The sequence below is a fragment of the Dasypus novemcinctus genome, chromosome 19 (genome assembly GCF_030445035.2).
Source record: "Dasypus novemcinctus isolate mDasNov1 chromosome 19, mDasNov1.1.hap2, whole genome shotgun sequence".
NCBI lineage: Eukaryota > Metazoa > Chordata > Mammalia > Cingulata > Dasypodidae > Dasypus > Dasypus novemcinctus.
In genome coordinates, this window is record NC_080691.1 from 6427276 (window position 1) to 6447085 (window position 19810).

General features: G+C 44.3%; 1 protein-coding gene across 5 annotated transcripts in view; it reads right to left on the bottom strand.

Annotated features, from left to right (window-relative positions):
- The window catches only part of PGAM5 (PGAM family member 5, mitochondrial serine/threonine protein phosphatase), a 61337-nt gene extending 45966 nt beyond the window's left edge, over positions 1-15371 (bottom strand). For 4 of the 5 annotated variants that reach the window (XR_009181772.2, XM_071209732.1, XM_058281173.2 and 1 more), the window contains exons 1-2: positions 15155-15371; positions 13639-13817 (exon numbers count right to left, since the gene is read on the bottom strand). Coding sequence is in view for 4 of the 5 variants with exons in the window: in XM_071209732.1 (XP_071065833.1) it covers positions 13639-13817; positions 15155-15345 (370 nt within the window). In the remaining variant the exon portion in view is untranslated. The remainder of the gene's footprint in view (positions 1-13638; positions 13818-15154) is intronic. The other variant, XM_004473575.5, reaches the window with a different exon arrangement.
- Positions 15372-19810: the final 4439 nt, after the last annotated feature.

The following is a 19810-nucleotide window of genomic DNA, read 5'->3' on the forward strand; positions in this document are numbered from 1 at the left end:
CCGGTCCTTCTGATAAGGATAGAAGTGGTCACAGAAGAACACACAGCGAATGGACACAGAGAGCAGACAACTGGGGGGTGGGAAGGAAGGGAAGAGAAATAAATAAAAAATAAGTCTTTTAAAAAAAAAGTTTCATATATGTGTACAGATGTATATATATATACATATGCCATAAAAAAACACTTTTATTCATAAAACTACTAGAACTGTTACTTTTACTACTTTTAATAATAGTCATAGCTCTTATATTGTGTTCTAAGCATTGTGTGTTACTATTTAGGGGACTCTCTAGATAATTTCTATGTTGTAGTTCATTTCTTTTTGTGACTCTACTTCGGTAACCTAAAAAGGAATCCCTTATCATTTGTAAACATTTTAAGTGTAGAGATACAGCATAGTAATATGCAACTCAAATCATTCTTGTTAATGGGGGGAAAAACCCTCTCAACAAAGAAAGTCCATAAGCAGATGGCGTCTACCAAGCATTTCGAGAAGAATTAACACCAATACCGTTTAAACTTTTCCAAAAAATTGAAGAAGGGAAAGTTACTGTATTAGTCATCCAAAGGGGTGCGGATGCAAAATACCAGAAGTTTGTTGCCTTTTATAAAGGGTATTTATTTGGAGAAGGAGCTTATAGATACCAGGCCATAAAGCATAAGTTACTTCCCTCACCAAAGTCTATTTCCACGTGTTGGAGCAAGATGGCTGCCGACGTCTGTCAGAGTTCAGGCTTCCTGTGTTCCTCTCTTCCCAGGTCTTGCTTCTTTCTGGGTTCAGGATTCCTCTCTTCCAGGGCTGCTTCTCTTTCCTCTGTGTGCTTACTTCCTGGGGCTCCAGCTTCAGACTTCAGCATCAAACTCCAAATCAAAACTCCAATATCAAAACCCTGCAACTCTGTCCTTTGCCATGGACTCAAAACCCCACTGGACATGGCACAATTAAAGCCCTAACCGGGAAACAGACTTTGGCCCAGTGGTTAGGGTGTCCGTCTACCACATGGGAGGTCCGCGGTTCAAGCCCCGGGCCTCCTTGACCCGTGTGGAGCTGGCCCGTGCGCAGTGCTGATGCGCGCAAGGAGCGCCGTGCCACACAGGGGTGTCCCCCGCGTAGGGGAGCCCCACGCGCAAGGAGTGCACCCATAAGGAGAGCCGCCCAGCGCGAAGGAGGGAGCAGCCTGCCGAGGAATGGCGCCGCCCACACTTCCCGTGCCGCTGACGACAACAGAAGCGGACAAAGAAACAAGACGCAGCAAATAGACACAGAAAAAACAAGACAACCGGGGGAGGGGAGGGGAATTAAATAAAATTTAAAAAATAAATCTTTAAAAAAAAAAAAAAGCCCTAACCATAATTTAATCATGCCCAGGTACACACCAGTTAACAAACATAATCCAGTATCGATTTTTGGAATTCATAACCATATTAAACTGCTACACTCCCCTCTTTGAATTCCAAAATGACATTACAATATTCGAAAAAACCTCACATCAGTAACAGTGCAAGTATTAAATCATATCACAATCAATTTAAAGAAATACAGTTTGCCTTGGGGCAAAGTCCCATCTGCTATAGACCTCTGAAACTTACACAACAATTTATCTGCTCCCAGTAGACAAATGGACAAAGACTAAACATTTTCATTACAATAAGGAGAAACGGGGAGGGAAACATGAGTCAAGGGTCCTCTAGAGTTCAGTAAATCTGCAGGGCATCCTCCAATCCATTTCAAGACAATGCTTTCTCCTTGGTGCCTTATGGGGACCCACCCTTTCCGCAATCTTGCCCAACTGCCATTTTCTTGGTTCCACCCTTGTCAAGCATCTGCGTGTCGACCAAGCTCCAGACCTCACCCTCCAAGAGCACCGGGGTGACTGCCACACCTCACCCAAGCTTTGGGTTAGAGTCTTAACACCCTAGTACAGTGAGGTGAAGACAACATTCCCCCTCACCTTTGGCATACAGGCGCAACCCTCTCAGAGCAAGGAGTTGACCACCTGGCCTTCCCTAATCCATGGGCACAGGCCCATCCCTCTCAGACCTATGAGGCATTGACCTCAACCGCCCTAACCCTTGAGGAGTGTGTTTCACCCTCTCTGTACACATGGGTGGGGCTCCGCTCTTGGCCCAAGGTGATGTCTTAATTCCAGAAATCGGCTTCCATGGTTTTCCTTTTAAAGCTGTTTCTCCTTCAATCTCTCCTTTCCATGTCCCTTTTATCCCAGGCTGACAGTGGCCTTTTTCATACAGCTCTCTCAAAAAGTGTGTTGGTTTAGCACGCAGGAAGCAGGGGTCCAAGCCATCAGACAGTAAGACTTTCCACAAGTCTTTCTGACATAACTACATCTTCAATCCTGATTTCCAGGTTCCAAGTTTAGTTAAGTCCCCCAATGGGGCACTTTCATCTGGGAGCTTGATTTCCAGAGGCTTGGAATTTCCAAAATCAGTTTTTGTTTCCTTTGTGCCCAATAGTTCAACCTTCGGCGTATCTCTCTCGTCTAGCGTTTTGCTATAAGCTGCAAGCAGAAGTCAAGCTGCATTCTCCAGATTTACTTTGGAAATTTTCTCAGCTAAATGCCCAGGCTTGCCATTTTCAAATTCTGCATTCCATAAAATACCAGGAGTTAATCTTGCTAAGTTCTCTGCAACTTTAAAACACTTATAAGGCATCACAAAAAGTCTCTTTAGCATCAATATTGCTATCAGCAGTCTCTTCAAAGCGATCTAGGCCTTTTCCAACAAGCATTTCACAATTCCTCCAAAAACTACCCCTTACCCATTTATAAAACCATTCCAGCATTTTGGTAATTGCAAAAGCACTTCCCCACTTCTTAGTACAAAACACATTTTATGAAGCAAACATCACCCTAATACCAAAGACAAATATACTAGGAAAAGAGAAAATTATAGACCAATCTCTTTAATGAATATAGATGAAAATATTCTTAATAAAATACTTGCAAATAGAACCCAACAGCATATCAAAACAATTACACACCATGACCAAGTCAGATTTTTTCCTGGCATGCAAAGGTGGTTCAACACAAGAAAATCAATTAATATAACACACCACTCACATTGAAAACCGAAGGAAAACACACAATCATCTCGATCAATGCAAAAAAGATATGCAACAAAATCCAGCATCCTTTCTTGACAAAAATATTTCAAAAGATAGGAGTTGGAGTACCTCAATATAATAAAAAGCATACATGAAAAACCCACAACCAACATCATACTCAATGGGGAAAGGTTGAAGGCTTTCCCTCTAAGATTGGAAACAAGTCAAGAATGCCCACTGTCACCACTGTTATTCAACATTGTACTAGAAGTTCTAGATAGAGCAATTAGGAAGAGAGGAAGTAAAATTTTCACTATTTGTGGATGACATGATCCTATATTTTAAAAATTCCAAAATGTCTACAACAAAGCTACCTGAGCTAGCAAAGTGGCAGAATACAAAATTAATATGCAAAATCAATAATGAAACAGCGCCCGAGTTTCTGTGCTCCAGTATTCAATCTGGAGAGGAAAACGAAAAAAATTCCAGTTACAATATCAACAGAAAGACTCAAATACCTAGGATAATTATAACCAAAGAAGTACAGGACCTGTATTGAACTACAAAACACTGCTAAAAGAAATCAAAGAAGACTTAAACAAGTGGAGAGATAATCCATGTTCGTGGACTGGAAACTAAATACCATTGTATTAGTCAGCCAAGGGGAGCTGATGCAAAACACCAGAAACCTGCTGGCTGTTATAAAGGGTGTTTATTTGGGGTAGGAGCTTACAGCCACCAGGCCATAAAACATAAGTTCCTTCCCTCACCAAAGTCTATTTCCACATGTTGGAGCAAGATGGCTGCCGACGTCTGTGAGGGCTCAGGCTGCCTGGGCTCCTCTGGGCTCAGCCCTGTTTGCTCAACAAGGGCAGCTGTAGACGATCAGGTGAACAGCTCTGTCTCTTTCCCTGGGGCTCCAGCTTCAGCATCAAACTCCAACATCAAACGCCCTCCTACTCTGTCCTTTGCCACGCCTTTTATCTGTGAGTCCCCACCTCATGGTGGCCCAATCAAAGTCCTAATCATAACTTAACCATGCCCAGGTATAGACCAGATTACAAACATAATCCAATATCTTTTTGGAATTCATAAATCAAACTGCTATAACCATGAAGATGTTAATCCTACCTAAAATGATTTCAATGCAATACTAATCAAAATTCCAACAGCCTGTATCACAGAAATAAAAAAGGCAATTACTAAATTCATTTGGAAGGGAAAATGCATCCAAATAGCCAAAAACATCCTAAAAATGATTGACGTGGGAGGACTTTCACTGCCTAACCTTGACTAACATTAAAAAGTGGTCAAAAGAGCATGGCATCGGCATCAAAACAGACACATCAATCAGTGGAAAAGAACTGAGAATCCAGAAATTGACCCTCACCTCTATGGCCAACTTTTTTATATCAATTTTATTGATATATATTAATAAAACATAGATCCATCCAAAGAGCACAGTCCATCCAGTGTGTACAGTCAAGGATATTTGGTATAATCACACAGCCTCTTCGACAAATGGTGCTGGGAGAACTGGATATCCATAACCAAAAAGAATGAAAGAGGACCCCAATCTCACTCCCTATACTACAAGAATAAACCCAATTTTTATAAACCCAATTTTAAAAAATGGGCAAAAGACTTGAGTAGACATTTGTCCAAAGAAAAGCAAATGGTGAAAAAAAACACGTGAAAAAATGTTCAACATCAATAGTGATTAGGGAAATGATTAGCTGCAGGGAGGTGTCATTTCACACCTATCATCATGGCTGCTGTTTTTTTTTCTCTCCCCCTGCCCCCTCCCCAAGTTGTCTGCTCTTTGTGTCTATTCGCACACGTTCTGTTCTTCTGTGACCGATTCTATCCTTATCAGCGGCACCGGGAATCTGCGTTTCTTTTTGTTGCGTCTTTTTGTGGCGCCACACAGCTCTCCGTGTGGGCGGCGCCATTCCTGGGCAGGCTGCACTTTCTTTCGCGCTGGGCGGCTCTTCTTACGGGGCGCACTCCTTATGCATGGGGCTCCCCTACACAGGGGACATCCCACCGTGGCACAGCACTCCTTGCGTGCATCAGCACTGCGCATGGACCAGCTCCACATGGGTCAAGGAGGCCCGGGGTTTGTACTGCGGACCTCCCATGTGGTAGGCGGATGCCCTAACCACTGGGCCAAGTCTGCTTCCCTAGTATGGCCACTATTGAAAAGACAAAATGACAAGGGTTGGTGGTGGGAATGCAGAATGGTACAGCCACACTGTGGAGGACTGTTTGGCAGTTCCTAAAGACGCTGAATATAGACAGACGTGACCCTGCAATACCACTACTAGGTATATACCCAGAAGAACTGAGAGTAGTGACAGGAACAGACACCCGCACATACCAATGTTCATAGCAATACTATTCAAAACTGCCAAAAGATGGAAACATCCAGGTGTCCATCAACTGATGAGTGGACAAAGAAATTTTGGTGCACTCACACAATGGAATGTCATGCAGCCGTAAGAAGAAATGACATTGTGAAGCATATGACAATATGGAAGAAACTGTAGGACGTTATGTTGCGTGAAGCAAGGCAGACATAAAAGGACAAATACTGTATGACTGCGCTGTTATGAACTAAACATACTATGTAAACTCATGGAGTTAATAACTAGAATATGGGTGCCCAGAAAATAGAATGAGGTTTGAGAATGGAAAGCTGAGGGTTAATCTGCAGTGTTGTTAAAAAGGTTGTTCATAGGAAAGTGGATGTGGCTCAAACAACTGGGCTCCCAGCTACCGTACAGGAGGTCCAGGGTTCGATGCCCAGGGCCTCCTGGTGAAGGCAAGCCAGCCGACGTGGTGAAATGGTCCACACAGAGTGCCAGCCCACACGGGAACACCGCCCAGCACAGAAGTGCCAGCCAACACGGACTGCTTGCGCAGCAAGATGTCGCAACAAGAAACACAGAGGAGAGAAAATAAGAAGACGTAGCACAACAGGGAGTTAAGGTGGTGCAAGAGAGTGATCACCTCTCTCCCACTCTGAAAGGTTCCAAGATCGGTTCCCAGAGCCACCTAATGAGAATACAAGCAGACAGAGAAGAACACACAGTGAAACGGAGAAGGGGGGGAATAAATAACATAATAAAATCTTTTAAAAAAAGGGAGAAGCAGACATGGCTGAGCTGATAGAGCGTCTGTCTACCATATGGGAGGGTCTGGGGTTCGATCCCCAGGGCCTCCTGACCCGTGTGATGAGCTGGCCCATGCCCAGTGCTGCCGTGTACAAGGAGTGCTGTGCCATTCAGGGGTGTCCCCACACAGGGGTGCCCCACACGCAAGGAGTGCACCCCGCAAGGAGAGCCGCCCCGCGTGAAAAAAATGCAGCCCGCCCAGGAGGGGCGCCACACACACGGAGAGCAGACGTATCAAGATGATACAACAAAAGAGACACACTTTCCCGGTGCCGCCAAATAACGCAAGCAGACACAGAAGAACACACAGCAAATGGACAGAGAGCAGACGATGGGGGGAGGGGAGAGAAGTAAATTATCCTCTAAAAAAAACAGTTGTTCATAAATCTCTGGAAATGAAAAGAAAAGGTAAAATCACAACACAGTGTTTGTAACTAGCATTGCTATTATATGCGTATAACAGTGGTTGAAAGGGAAAGTCTAAGGTCATGTATATTACTAGAAGAAAAGCTTAAAAACGTATCATGGGGGAGTGGATGTAGCCGAATGGTTCAGTGCTTGCTTCTCATTTAGGAGGTGCCAGGTTCAATCCCCAGTACCTCCCTGAAATAATAAAAAAGTAACATGGGACTGTGTAGCATAGTGAAACCTCATGTGAAGTGTGAATAAGGATAATGTTGCTATGTAAGACTTTCCAATAATGTTACAAGGTGTTAATATCAGGCAAAAATACAACCAAAACAAACTATGGACAATAGTATATTATTATACTAATAATCTTCCATTAAGGGTCAAAAAAAAAAAAAAGGGAGAAGCAGATGTGGCTCAACTGATAAAAGAGTTCGCCTATCATATGGGAGGACCTGGGTTCGAACCCTGGGACCTCCTAGTGAAAAAGAAGGGAAAGCGTGCCTGCGTGGTGAGCCAGTGCCTGCGTGAGTGCCCGCATGAGTGCCCGCACAGTGAGCCAGCGCCCGCACGAGTGAGTCACGCAGCAAGATGATGACGCATCCAAAGAGAGACAAGGAGAGAGTCAAGGTAAAGTGCAGCAGAAACCAGGAGCTGAGGTGGCGCAGTTGACAGGGAACCTCTCTCCACATCAGGAGTCCCCAGGATCAAATCCCGGTGACCTCTAGAGAAGAGAAGACAACACAGACCACAAAAAAACAGCAGGGTGGAAGGAAGGGAAATATAGTAAATGAAAGAAACTAGTAAAAGGTAGACATATTGCTTAACTCCATCTATACAAAATATAAATACAAACCAATTAGAAAGAGGGAACAGATAGTAGCTATGCAAGGGAAGCAGAGAGATTGAGAAGTGATTATTAAGGGGTAGACCTTTCTTAATTTGTTTTGCTTTTTAAAATTAGTATTGAAATAATGAAAATGCTCTAATAATGACTGAGGTGATGGATGTACAACTATGTGATTATACCAAATACCACTGACTGTACCTCTGGATAGATTGTATGCTTTATTAATATGTATTAATAAAGTTGATTTTAAAAAAAACACTGAAGATTTCAGCATTACTATGTAGAGACTGAATGCTGATATAGATGCTGTTTCTCATATATATTTTTAGTATCTATTTTTAAAAACTGATCAAAATGCCAGTTCGAACTGAATACAGTGACATTCATATATGTCCCATTTTTAAAATACCATTTTATGTACAAGGAGAAGCAGGATCACGTCTATGGAAGAAACAGCTGGCTGGAGGAGAGGCCTGTGTGTCCATTTACCATTCAAACTTTTAAGCATTGCACAATGGAGAACACCCCACCCAAAACAGAAAATTTTTAAAAACATTAAAATTCTACTTCAGAGTGCATTTCCTTTCCCAGGAATTTCTCCTGCAGATGCCGCTGCTCACGGCACGAAGCTGGAGGCCGTCCTGGGAGCGCTGCTTTCCACCAGCCAAGTGGGAACAGGACTGGGCTCGGCCACAGGCAGATAAGGCACCCCCCCACAGACGCCTCTCAGAAGTAACCAAGAAAAAGGACAAATTCCACTTGCTAGGAACTCCGGACGATGATGGAGGTTAGAAGAGGACCCCAGAAACACTGAATTGAATAAGAAAAATAATCTCCAAGATCAAACCGTCTGGGCCCCTCCCCCTCCCGCAGTCCCACGCAGCTCAAGACTCACAGGCAGAAAAGGCTGAAAATGTCCCAACTCTTACGAAAGGCAAAGATTCATGTCCAAAAAGCACAACATAGCTAAGCAGAATAAATCCTAACAGACCAACTCTGAGACACTAATCTGAATGTCAAAGGCCAAAGATAAAGTTTTCTGAAAGCAGCAAGAGAAAAGCAATTCACATACAAGATCATCAGATGGGTAACAAAAAGGGTAAATGCAAAACTCAACAGCACTGTATCCTCAACATACAACTCTACTCTTTAATTCCTGTAAGTCAGAATACAACTGAACAACAAAAAGGCATATTTACTGATAACAGACACAAAATATCAGGAGGTAAAGTGGAACGAAAACAGCATAAAGAGGGGCAACAGAGAGATGGGAGCAGAGAACATGTATGCTGTTGAAGCTAACTTGATATCTTTTCCTTTCTTTTTTTTTTAAGAGTTATTATTTATTCCCCCTGTTGTTTGTGCTCGCTTTGTCTATTCATTGTGTGCTCATCTTTGTTTTAGAGGCGCTGGAACCAAACCCAGGACTTCCCATGTGGGAGGTGGACACTTAATTGCTTGAGCCACCTCCACTCCCTGCTTTGTTGTGTCTCTCATTGTGTTTTCCCCCTTGTGTTTCTTTGTTGCGTGATCTTGTTGCATCAGCTCGCCATGCCAGCTTGTCGCGTCAGCCCACTGTCTTCCTTATGAAGCACCGGGAACCGAACCTAGGACCTCCCGTGTGGTAGGTGGGAACTCAATCACTTCAGCCACATCCGCTTCCTTCTTTTCAATTTAGTAAGCTATAGATGTTAAGTTGTGCAATATAAAACCAAGGGTAAAGAAAGTATTTTAAAAATATACAAAAACAAAAATGAGAACAGGATCAATCAGATACATCAAAAGATCAGCTATACAGAAAAGGAAGTGACAATAAAGTAAAAGAGACAAAACAAGATATGACGTATAAAGACCAAAGGCCGAGATGGCGGCCGAAGCGCTGCCTTCACAGTAGTGACACCCACCGCTAAGGGAAAACCCAGTCAAAAGACACAGGTTGGGAAGCGGATGTGGCTCAACAGGCAGAGCGCTGCCCACCATACAGGAGGCCCGAGGGTGCATGCTCAGGGCCTCCTGGCTCACGTGGTGAGCTGGCCCATGCGCAGTGCTGCTGCGCACAAGGAGTGCTGGCTCACGCGGGGATGGCTTCATGTAAGGGTGCCCCCCGTGCGAGGAGAGCCACCCCACACAGAACCCAGCTCACCCAGGAGTGGTGCTGCACACACGGAGAGCTAACACAGCAAGATGACGCAATGAAGAGAGACACAGATCCCTGGTGCCGTCTGGTGGGAATACAAGCAGACACAGAAGAACACAGAGAGCACAAAACGGGGGGGGGGGCAGGATAAATAAAATAAATCTTAAAAAAAAAAAAAAAAAGACACAGGTTGCCAAATGGATAGAAAACAGCTGAGCTCTGAAATTCAGCAGAGTTGCAACAAGTACTCTCTAGCTCATCAACCTTGTCCAGGACAACTAACAAAAGGACGATGCTGGACAACATCCATCCAAAAAACCAGCATCTTCAACCGCAAGAACGCCAGTTTCCATCCATCTGCCCCATGAGATCGAAGTCCCCTCTCAATCGGAAGCAGAGTGGGCATCACTATTCCAGAATCCTCAAGACTGTGGAAAGAACAAATTTAAGAGGGCTGTGCAACTATAGACTAAAGAAGACTTATTATTCCAGCAATGGAAGAACTTGTATCACTGACATAAAGGCAGTGGCCACCAGAGGTTCTGAGGGAGGAAGACAGAAGAATAAGTACAACACAGGGCATTTCTGGGACACTGGAATTGTCCTGCATGACACTGCCATGACGGATACAGGCCATTATATGTTTTGTCAAAACCTATAAAACTGTCCAGTGCAAAGTACAAACTATAATGTAAACTACAGCCCCTGGTTAGTAGCAATGCTTCAGTATGTGTTTACCAATAGTAACGAATGCACCACACTAATAAAAGATGTTTTTAATGGGGGAAAGTGTGGGAGGGGAAGGGGTTGGGGTATATGGGAATCCCCTAAATATACACACACACTCACACACACATTTTAAGGAGCACCAGGGATTGAACCCAGGACCTTGTACATGGGAAGCAGGCGCTTAGCCACTGAGCTACACTTGCTCCCCGATGAGGTGGTATAGAGGTTTGACATTACTGATGAATTCCAAAAAGAAATATTGGATATTTGTAAACTGATCTTTTCCTCTGGGTGTATTAGACGATATTGAATTCAGAGGTTTGCTTGATTAAGTAATCATGTAAACCTCTTATGCCAGTAGGACGTTGAGTCTCCACCTCTTGGTGGGTGGGGACTCACAGATTAAAAAACATGGCAAAGGACAGAGCTGAGAGTTTTTGATGTTGGAGTTTGATATTGAAGCTGGAGCCCCAGGGAGAGAGACAGAGCCGTTCACCTGACAGTCTACAGCTGACTTTGTGGAGAACACAGAGGAGCTGAGCCCAGAGGAGCCCAGGAAGCCTGAGCCCTGGCAGATGTCGGCAGCCATCTTGCTCCAAAAAGACTTTGGTGAGGGATATAACTTATGCTTTATGGCCTGGTAACTGTAAGCTCCTACCCCAAATAAATACCCTTTATAAAAACCAACCAATTTCTCATATTTTGCATCAGCATGCTTTGGCTGACTAATACAGTTGTTTTTTTCTTTTTTAGGAGGTACTGGTGATTGAACCCAGGACCTCATACATGGGAAGCAGGCGCTCAACCACTTGAGCTACATCCACTCTCCTCCTCTATGTTTTTGATGTAACATTTATGTAATCTAAAGCTTCTTTAAAAAAAAACTGAGGGGAGAAATAAATGCTTCTACAATAATAGTTGGAGACTTCAATATAATAGATAAAACATATAGACAGAAGAATAATAAAGAAACTGTAGACTGTACACATCCAGCACAACCAACAAAAGAAAAAAATAGATAATTGGGACCTCATCAAAATAAAAACTTGCATTAAAAGATATTATCAAGGGAAGAGGACTTGGCCCAGCGGTTAAGGTGTCCGTCTACCACATGGGAGGTCCACGGTTCAAACCCCAGACCTCCTTGACCCGTGTGGAGCTGGCCCATGCACAGTGCTAATGCGCACAAGGAGTACCGTGTCATGCAGGGGAGTCCCCACGCAGGGGAGCCCCACGTGCAAGGAGTGCACCCTGTAAAGAGAGCCGCCCAGAGCGAAAGAAAGTGCAGCCTGCCCAGGAATGGCGCCACACACACGGAGAACTGACACAACGAGATGACGCAACAAAAAGAAACACAGATTCCTGTGCCACTGACAACAACAGAAGTGGACAAAGAAGAACATGCAGCAAATAGACAGAGAACAGACAACTGGGGTGGGGGTGGGGAAGGGGAGAGAAATAAAATAAATAAATCTTTAAAAAAATAAAATAATTGAATTAATTAAAAAAATAAAAATAAAAGATATTATCAACAAAGTGAAAAGACAACCTCAATGGGAGAAAATATTTGGAAACCACCTGATAAGGGTTTAATATCCAGAATACATAAAGAAATTCTACCATTCAACATAAAAAAGTAACCCAGTTAAATAATGGGTAAAAGACTTGATTAGAGCAGGTGGGGGAAACAACAAAGATGACTTGAATAGGCATTTCTCCAAAAAGCATACACAAATGGCTAAAAAGCAAATGAAAAGATGCTCAACATCATTAGCTATTAGGGAAATGCACACAAAAACCACAAGATACCATTTGACAGCCACCAGAATGGCTACTATAAAGAAATAAATTAATTAAAAATGGAAAATTACAAGTGTTGGAGAGGATGTGGAGAAACAGGAACACCCATTCACTGCTGGTAGGAATGTAATATGGTGCAGCCACTTTGGAAGACAGTTTGGCAGTTGCTCAGAAACCTAAATATAGAATTACCATATAATCCAGCTCTCCCACTACTAGGTATATACCCAGAACTGAAAGCAAGGACTCAAACAGACATTTACACACTGATGTTCACAGCAGCATTATTCACAATTGCCAAAAGGAGGATGCAACCCAAGTGTCTACAAGCCAACGAATGGATAAAGCTGGCATCCACACACAGTGGAGTATTATCAGCCATAAAAAGGAACGACGTTCTGATACATATAACAACATGGATGAACCTTGAAACAAGCCAGACACAAAAGGACAAATATTGTCTCATCTCAATGATGTGAAATAACTGACTCTAGAAATGGGTTAACAGGGAATAGACTAGGGATAGTAAGTGGAGAGTTAATACATAAACTGTACAAAAGTTCTGTTTGGGTGGATTGTAAAATTTTGGAAATAGATGGTCATGATGATAGTACAACACTGTGAATGTAATTAACAGCACTAAATTATATACGTGAATATGATTAAAAGGGGAAATTTTAGATCCTATATATGTTACTAGAATGAAAATTAAAAGATAAAACATTGGACTGTATAACACAGCCCTGTAATAAATGACGGACTCTAGTTAATAATACAAGTATAAAAATGTTCTTTCAGGTATTATAACAAATATACCACGCTAATGCAAGGTGTTAATAACAGGGTGGTATATGGGGGGAAAATACAACCTAATGTAAACTATGGACTAACTAATGCAAAGTGTAAATAACGGGCAGTATATGGGAACACTGTTTTTTATGTGATTTTTCTGTAAACCTACAACTTCTCTAACTTAAAAAAAAACCTTAATGCAAATAATAATAATAATAATAAATGAACCTGGAACCTCATATGTGGGAGGCCGGTGCTCAACCACTGAGCTACACCAGCTCCCCTGGTTAGCTTTTAAATAGCTCGACTTCAGCTATCTAAGAGAATCTTATGATGGAGACACTGAACAGAGAGATTGGTGAATCCTGAATAGAAGCATCTTCAGCATATTAAGTGAAAAAAGCAAAAAACAGAGTAGACATGTTATGCTCCCTCTCGAGAGGATAAAGGAAGAACATAACAATGCTCACGTATGCACTGAACTTGATTGTGTGCGGGTAAGAGCATAAGCTTTTTCTAAGTAAAAGGACATTTCAGAAGGCTTGTCCTGTGTCAGACTTGTGCTCCACTGGCAGTTACAGCATCTGAGTGTGGGACACAGATCAAAGGGGGCCCAGGGTCCCCACAGCACCACGAAGGAGAAACATCAGCAGGATGAGAGGCTTGTAGAGCTCGAGCCCACATACCCAGAGCAGTCAGAGTCCGGTCCTTCTCCAGGCAGCCGTCCACATGGTACTGGGAGTGCCTGATGAGAAAGATGTGCCGTGTGGCCTTGGCTTTGCAGTGGTCTAGCCTCGACGCCAGTTCTTCTTCTCCAGATTCCAGGTTCCTTTTCCGCAGGTTGATCAGAGACAGAGGCTCTCGCCTAAAATTGAAATATAAGACTGCTGTGTTACTGTTACCGCTGGTTACAAGATACTGTAGATATTTTTGAATATTTCTGACAAGATGGTATTTCCAAATTGTCAGACTAATTAGGAAGAGCAATTCCAGACTTCAGCAAGCCCAGGGGAGAGGCCAAGGCCGTCAGCGCTCTGCTCTCAGCCACCACAAGGCTCTGCCGCCATCCCCAGGGAGCTGCTCACTCATCTCACAGAATGAATGGCAGGCCTGTTCCAGGCAACACAGTGGTGAATAAACAGACACGCGTAGGCCACAGGCAACTTATGTTCCAATAAGGAGAGACAAAAAGAAAAGAAAAAAAGACAATGTCAGATACTGGCAAGTGATATGGAGAAAGTGAAACCAGTTATTTTGGTGGAATATCAAATATGAGGAGATAGAAGTGGGTAAACCATTTCATACCAACTATTCTCTGCCTCTAGGGCAGGGCTGTTCAGTACAAAAGTAAGGATACAACGTCAGCAACATATATAATTTTAAATTTTCCAGCACCTACATTTGAGAGTAAAAAGAGGTAAAATTTCAATAGTATTTTATTTAACCCAATATATCAAAAATATTATTTCAACAGATATTTAATACTAAAGTTTTTTTACACTGCTTCAGCTTTCGAATTTAAACAAAATTAAGATCCTGTTCTTTAATCGCATGAGTCATATGTTCAGTAAGCACAGTGGCTTAATAAGCACTGTTCAGTAAGCACTGTGGCCAGTGGCTACAGTATCAGGCCAAACGCAGAGGCTCAAATTCCACCTCACAAGACCTGCTGGCCATGTCCTCCCACAGATATGAGGTGGCTTCACATTTATCTCTCTGGAGGGCCCTCCTTTCAGAACCAGGTCCCAGCATGCCACCTGTCTCTGGATACTGACATCCAACTCTTTGGCTCAGCTGTCAGGCAAAGACCTAATCAATACGCCTTTATCCAATCCGCAGATCAAAAAGTTGAAGGGGGAAAAAGCACAGGTACGTGCCGAGTGCTCCAGATCCCTCTGTCCAAGGCTTAAACTATGCCCCTCGAGGCTCGCCGACGTGCCCGCGATGTCCGGGTCACACCAACTGCTCGACACGAGCCCTCCAGACACGCGGAGGCGGAGGCTGCCGCGCTGACCCACGGCGGGGGCGGCCACTGGACCCTCAAACGCCGACAGGTCCGCGGCAGCCCCCGCCCCGGGGAGCCAGCCACGGCGCAGCGGCCCGCCCGCTCCCTCACGCCCCGGAGGTCCCGGCCCGCGCCCGCTCCCTCCCCCGAGCCCACTCGGTCCCGGGACCCCTCTCGCCCCCGCCCGGACCGCGCACCTGTCCCAGTTGGGGTCCCAGACGCCGGGCCCGGGCCTCACGCCCACCGCCCATCCCGGCGACTCGGGCGCGCGCGGCCCCGCGTCCCCGGCCCCGCGGGGCTTTCCCACCGCCACCGCCGAGAAGAGCACGGCCGCCGAGCCCCCGGCCAGCCCGCAGGCCGCCAGCTTCAGCGCCTGCCGGAACGCCATGCCGGAGCGCTCCCGCGCAGAGCGACGCGCATGCGCGCGCCGCCGCGGACGGCGCGCCGCGAGGGACACGCTTCCCCAGGGCTTCCGCTTCCGTCCGGGCGGCCGGGAGGTGCGACGGCGCTGGACGCCTGAGCCGAGGCGGCCGGAGCGGCTCCTTCTCCCCGAGACCCTCCCGGTGACCCTGCCGGAGGCCGGTGTTGACCCCGGCGCCGCTCCGGGGTCGGGATGCGGCTGTGGACCCGACCCGCGGCTCGAACTGCGAAGGGACGCAGCAGATGCTGGACGAGGAAGCGGGAGGGCTGCGCGGCGGAGACCGGGGGCCCCGCGTTCCAGAGGAAGCGGCGCAGGGCAGAGGACCAAGGGCGTGGTCGCTGCGGCTTTGGCTGAAGTGAACTAGGAAACGTCAGCAGGTTTTTAAGTTGGGAAGCGACAGGACCTGATTTCCATGTTTCAAAACCGCTCTTGTTTCTGGAGAAGGAATTTACCCTAAAGAAATACCCAGGCCTCTGCTTAAACAATATGTTCCTCCCAGAAACACCGCTAAAATGACAGTAGAAAAATAAACACATAAATCCGTAAGAATAAAGAAAGTCCGTTTAGAACAGACAGTATCAGAGAGATTAATATTTGGAAGCTGGGAAGCAGAGCCTCACTGACCTGAGGAAACGGTGCCAGCTGTCTGCACTGAGGTGAAGCAAGAAGCAAGCTCGTGTGGTCCAGCGAATCCCGAAAACCTCCTTTGAGAAGGGCGGGTGGAGCTAGAACAGGAGTGCTGATTGGAAATCTTTTTTTTTTTTTAAGATTTATTTCTCTCCCCCCCCCCCCACCCCGGTTGTCTGTTCTCTGTGTCTGTTTGCTGCGTCTTCTTTGTCCGCTTCTGTTGTCAGCGGCACGGGAATCTGTTTCTCTTTGTTGCATCATCTTGCTGCTAAGCTCTCCATGTGTGCGGCGCCACTCCCGGGCAGGCTGCGCTTTCTTTCAAGCAGGGCGACTCTCCTTGCAGGGTGCGCTTCTTGCCTATGGGGCTCCCTACACATGGGACACCCCTGCATTGTACAGCACTCCTTGCACGTGGCAGCACTGCGCATGGGCCAGCTCACCACACGGGTCAGGAGGCCCTGGGCTCAAACCCTGGGCCCTCCATATGGTAGGCGGACGCTCTTATCAGTTGAGCCACGTCCACTTCCCCTGACTCCATTTTTTGACATTTGCTGACAGCTTGTAAGTGCCACCTTCCCTCTTCCCCTTGCTCCTGAAGCCACCACCTCACTAACCCATGATAAGAAGTAGCCCTGAGCCCACTAGTTTATTAGAGTCTTCATTTCCTTAGTTTCAAAACATTATCCCCTTTATGTACATTAACAGGAAACTTACCTCATGCATAGTAATGAGGCTTTTAGATGATCTGATCCCAAGATCCAGATTAGATCCTGCTTTTGTCTTTCACTTTAGAACTAGAATAATTGGTCCTGCCCACTAGGATCTATGCAATTAATAGAAACCCTGACCTTAAATCACCTTTGCTTCATTATAATAGTAAAAATCAAGCATGCAGCCCCCACTGCACCACCGTTTTCTTACATGCGACAGCAATTCCTCTACTAGGAATATATATATATCCAGAAGAAAACAATAATGCAAATAGACATCTGCACACTGACATTCAAAGCAGCATTATTCACACCTGTTTCCATCAACCCAAGTGTCCATCAACTGATGAGTGAATAAACAAAATGTTTATTTACTTTGACATGGAGTCAAAACCTAAAGTATAGGTTATTAGGAGGTAAGAGGAGGGCTGAGAAGGACTACTGATGCTTAATGTATGTAGAAGTTTTAATTAACCGTTAAAGTGTGGAAATGGATAGAATTGATGGTAACATATACTAAGTAGAATTACCATAACTGCTTTATAAATGGAATCGTGGCTGAAAAGGGTGGTCAATTCAAAGAAAGCTAGAGAATAATCTAGGGACTGGATAACATAGTGAACACAGAGGTGGATGAGAATCGTGATTAATAACACAAATACAAGAATGTCCTATGAACTAGAACAAAAGTACATCACTATTGCAAGGTGGTAAGCATGTGGAGAAGCAGGGGGAAAATAGAATTAATGTAACCCATGGACTGTAGTTAACAGCACCACTATAATATTCTTGCATCAATGCCAAAGATGTACTAGGCATTATAGGGAGTATGGAAAAATATACCAAATGTATGCTATAGGCTATGGTTAGTGGTAATAGCTGATGATATTATCTCATAATTTGTACAAAAGTTCCACAACAATGTAGTGTGTTGGTGGAGGGGTGTTGTATGGGAATTCCATACATGCCCATGATTGTTTTGTAAGTTCACAACCTCTCATAAAAAATATATTTAAAAATACAGTATCTATGAAGCACAGCAAATCACCACTAAAAAGGGAGGGAAGGGAGTAGGGAGGAAGGAGGGAGGGAGGAAGGAGGGAGGGAGGGAAGGAATGGAGGGAGGGAGGGATGGAAGGAAGGGAAGGAAAAAAAGCAAAGAAGACCTAAATAAATGGAAGGACTTTTCGTGTTCATGGATGGAAAGAGTAAATATCATTAAAATGTCAATTCTACCCAAAGTGATTACAGATAACAATGTAATCCCAATAAAAATTCCAACAGCTGTTTTTGCAGAAATGGAAAAGCTAATTATCGAATTTATTTGGAAGAGTAAGGGCCTCAAATAGCAAAAAAAGAAGAAAAAAAAGTCTTTAAAAAGAAGAATGAAGTTGGAAGACTCTCACTTCCTGACTTGAACCAGTTTACTTAGCTACAGTGGTAAAAACACAGTATTGGGAGAAAGATAAGCAGACTGATCTGTGGAACTGAATCAAGAATTTTTTTTTAAAGATTTATTTTTTATTTCTCTCCCCCCCTCCCCCATTGTCTGCTCTCTGTGTCCATTCACTGTGTGTTCTGTGTCCACTTGCATTCTTGTCAGCGGCACTGGGAATCTGTTTCTTTTTGTTGCGTCATCTTGCTGTGTCAGCTCTCCATGTGGTAGCACCGCTCCTGGGCAGGCTGCACTTTCTTCATGTGGGGCAGCTCTCCTTACGGGGCACACTCCTTGCACGTGGGGCTCCCCTACGCAGGGACACCCCTACATGGCAGAGCACTCATTGCATGCATCAGCACTGCACATGGGCCAGCTCACCACATGGGTCAGGAGGCCCTGGGTTTGAACCCTGCACCTCCCATGTGTAGGCGGATGCTCTATCCATTGATCCAAATCTGCTTCCTGAATCAAGAATTTAGAAATAGACCCTCACATCTATGGTCAAGTGATTTTTGACATGTTATCAAATCTACCTAGCTAGGTCAGAACAGTCTGTTAAACAAATGGTGCTGGGAAAACTAGTTTTCCATACTTAAAGAAAGAGACCCACTGTCATACAACTTATACAAAAATTAACTAAAAATGGACCAAGGACCTAAATGTGAAAGTCACAACTATAAAACTCCAAGGAGAAAATGAAGGGAAACACCCTCAAGATACTGCCGTAGGTGATGGTTTCTTAAACTTTATACCCAAAGAATGAGCAATGAAAGAAAAAATAGGTAAGTGGGACCTCCTCAAAATAAAAAACTTTTGCGCTTCAAATGACTTTGTTAAGAAGTGAAAGGCAGCCTACTCTTTGGGAGAATATTTTCAGAAACTATATATCTGATAAGGGTTTGATCTCCATGTTATATAAAGAGATCATACAACTCCATGATAAAAAGTCAAGTAATCCAGGTTAAAAATGGGCAAAATACCTAAATAGACATTTGTCCAAAGAAGGAATACAAATGGCAAAAAAAAACACATGAAAAAATGCTCAATACCACTAGTTACTTGGGAAATACAGATCAAAAGCTACAAGGAGATCTCATTTCATACCTTACAGAATAGCCATTATTAAAAAGGTAGAAAGGAAGAAAAACAAAGATGAAAAAAGGAAAATGAAAAAGGTAGAAAACTACTGGTGCTGGAGAGGATGTGGAGAAATAGGAACACTCCTTCACTGTTGGTGGGAACGTAAAATGGTGCAGCCTCAGTGGAAGACACTTTGGCGGTTCTTCAGGAAGCTAAATATAGAATTGCCATATAACTCAGCAATCCCTCTACTAGGAATATATCCAGAAGAACTGAAAGCAAGGACACAGACGTTTGCACACTGATGTACAGAGCAGCATTATTCACAACTGTCAAAAGATGGAAACAGAAGCAGATATGGCTCAAGCATTTGGGCACCTACTTACCACTTGAAGGTCCTGGGTTCAGTTCCCAGTAACTCCTAGAGAAGGCGAGCAAGACAGCAAGCTAACTTGATTGGCTGGCGTGGTCAGCTGATGCAACAAGATGGCACAACAAGGAGACACAAAGAAGAAACACAGTAACAGACACAACAAAGCAGGGAGTGGAAGTGGCTCAAGCAACTGAGAGCCTCTCT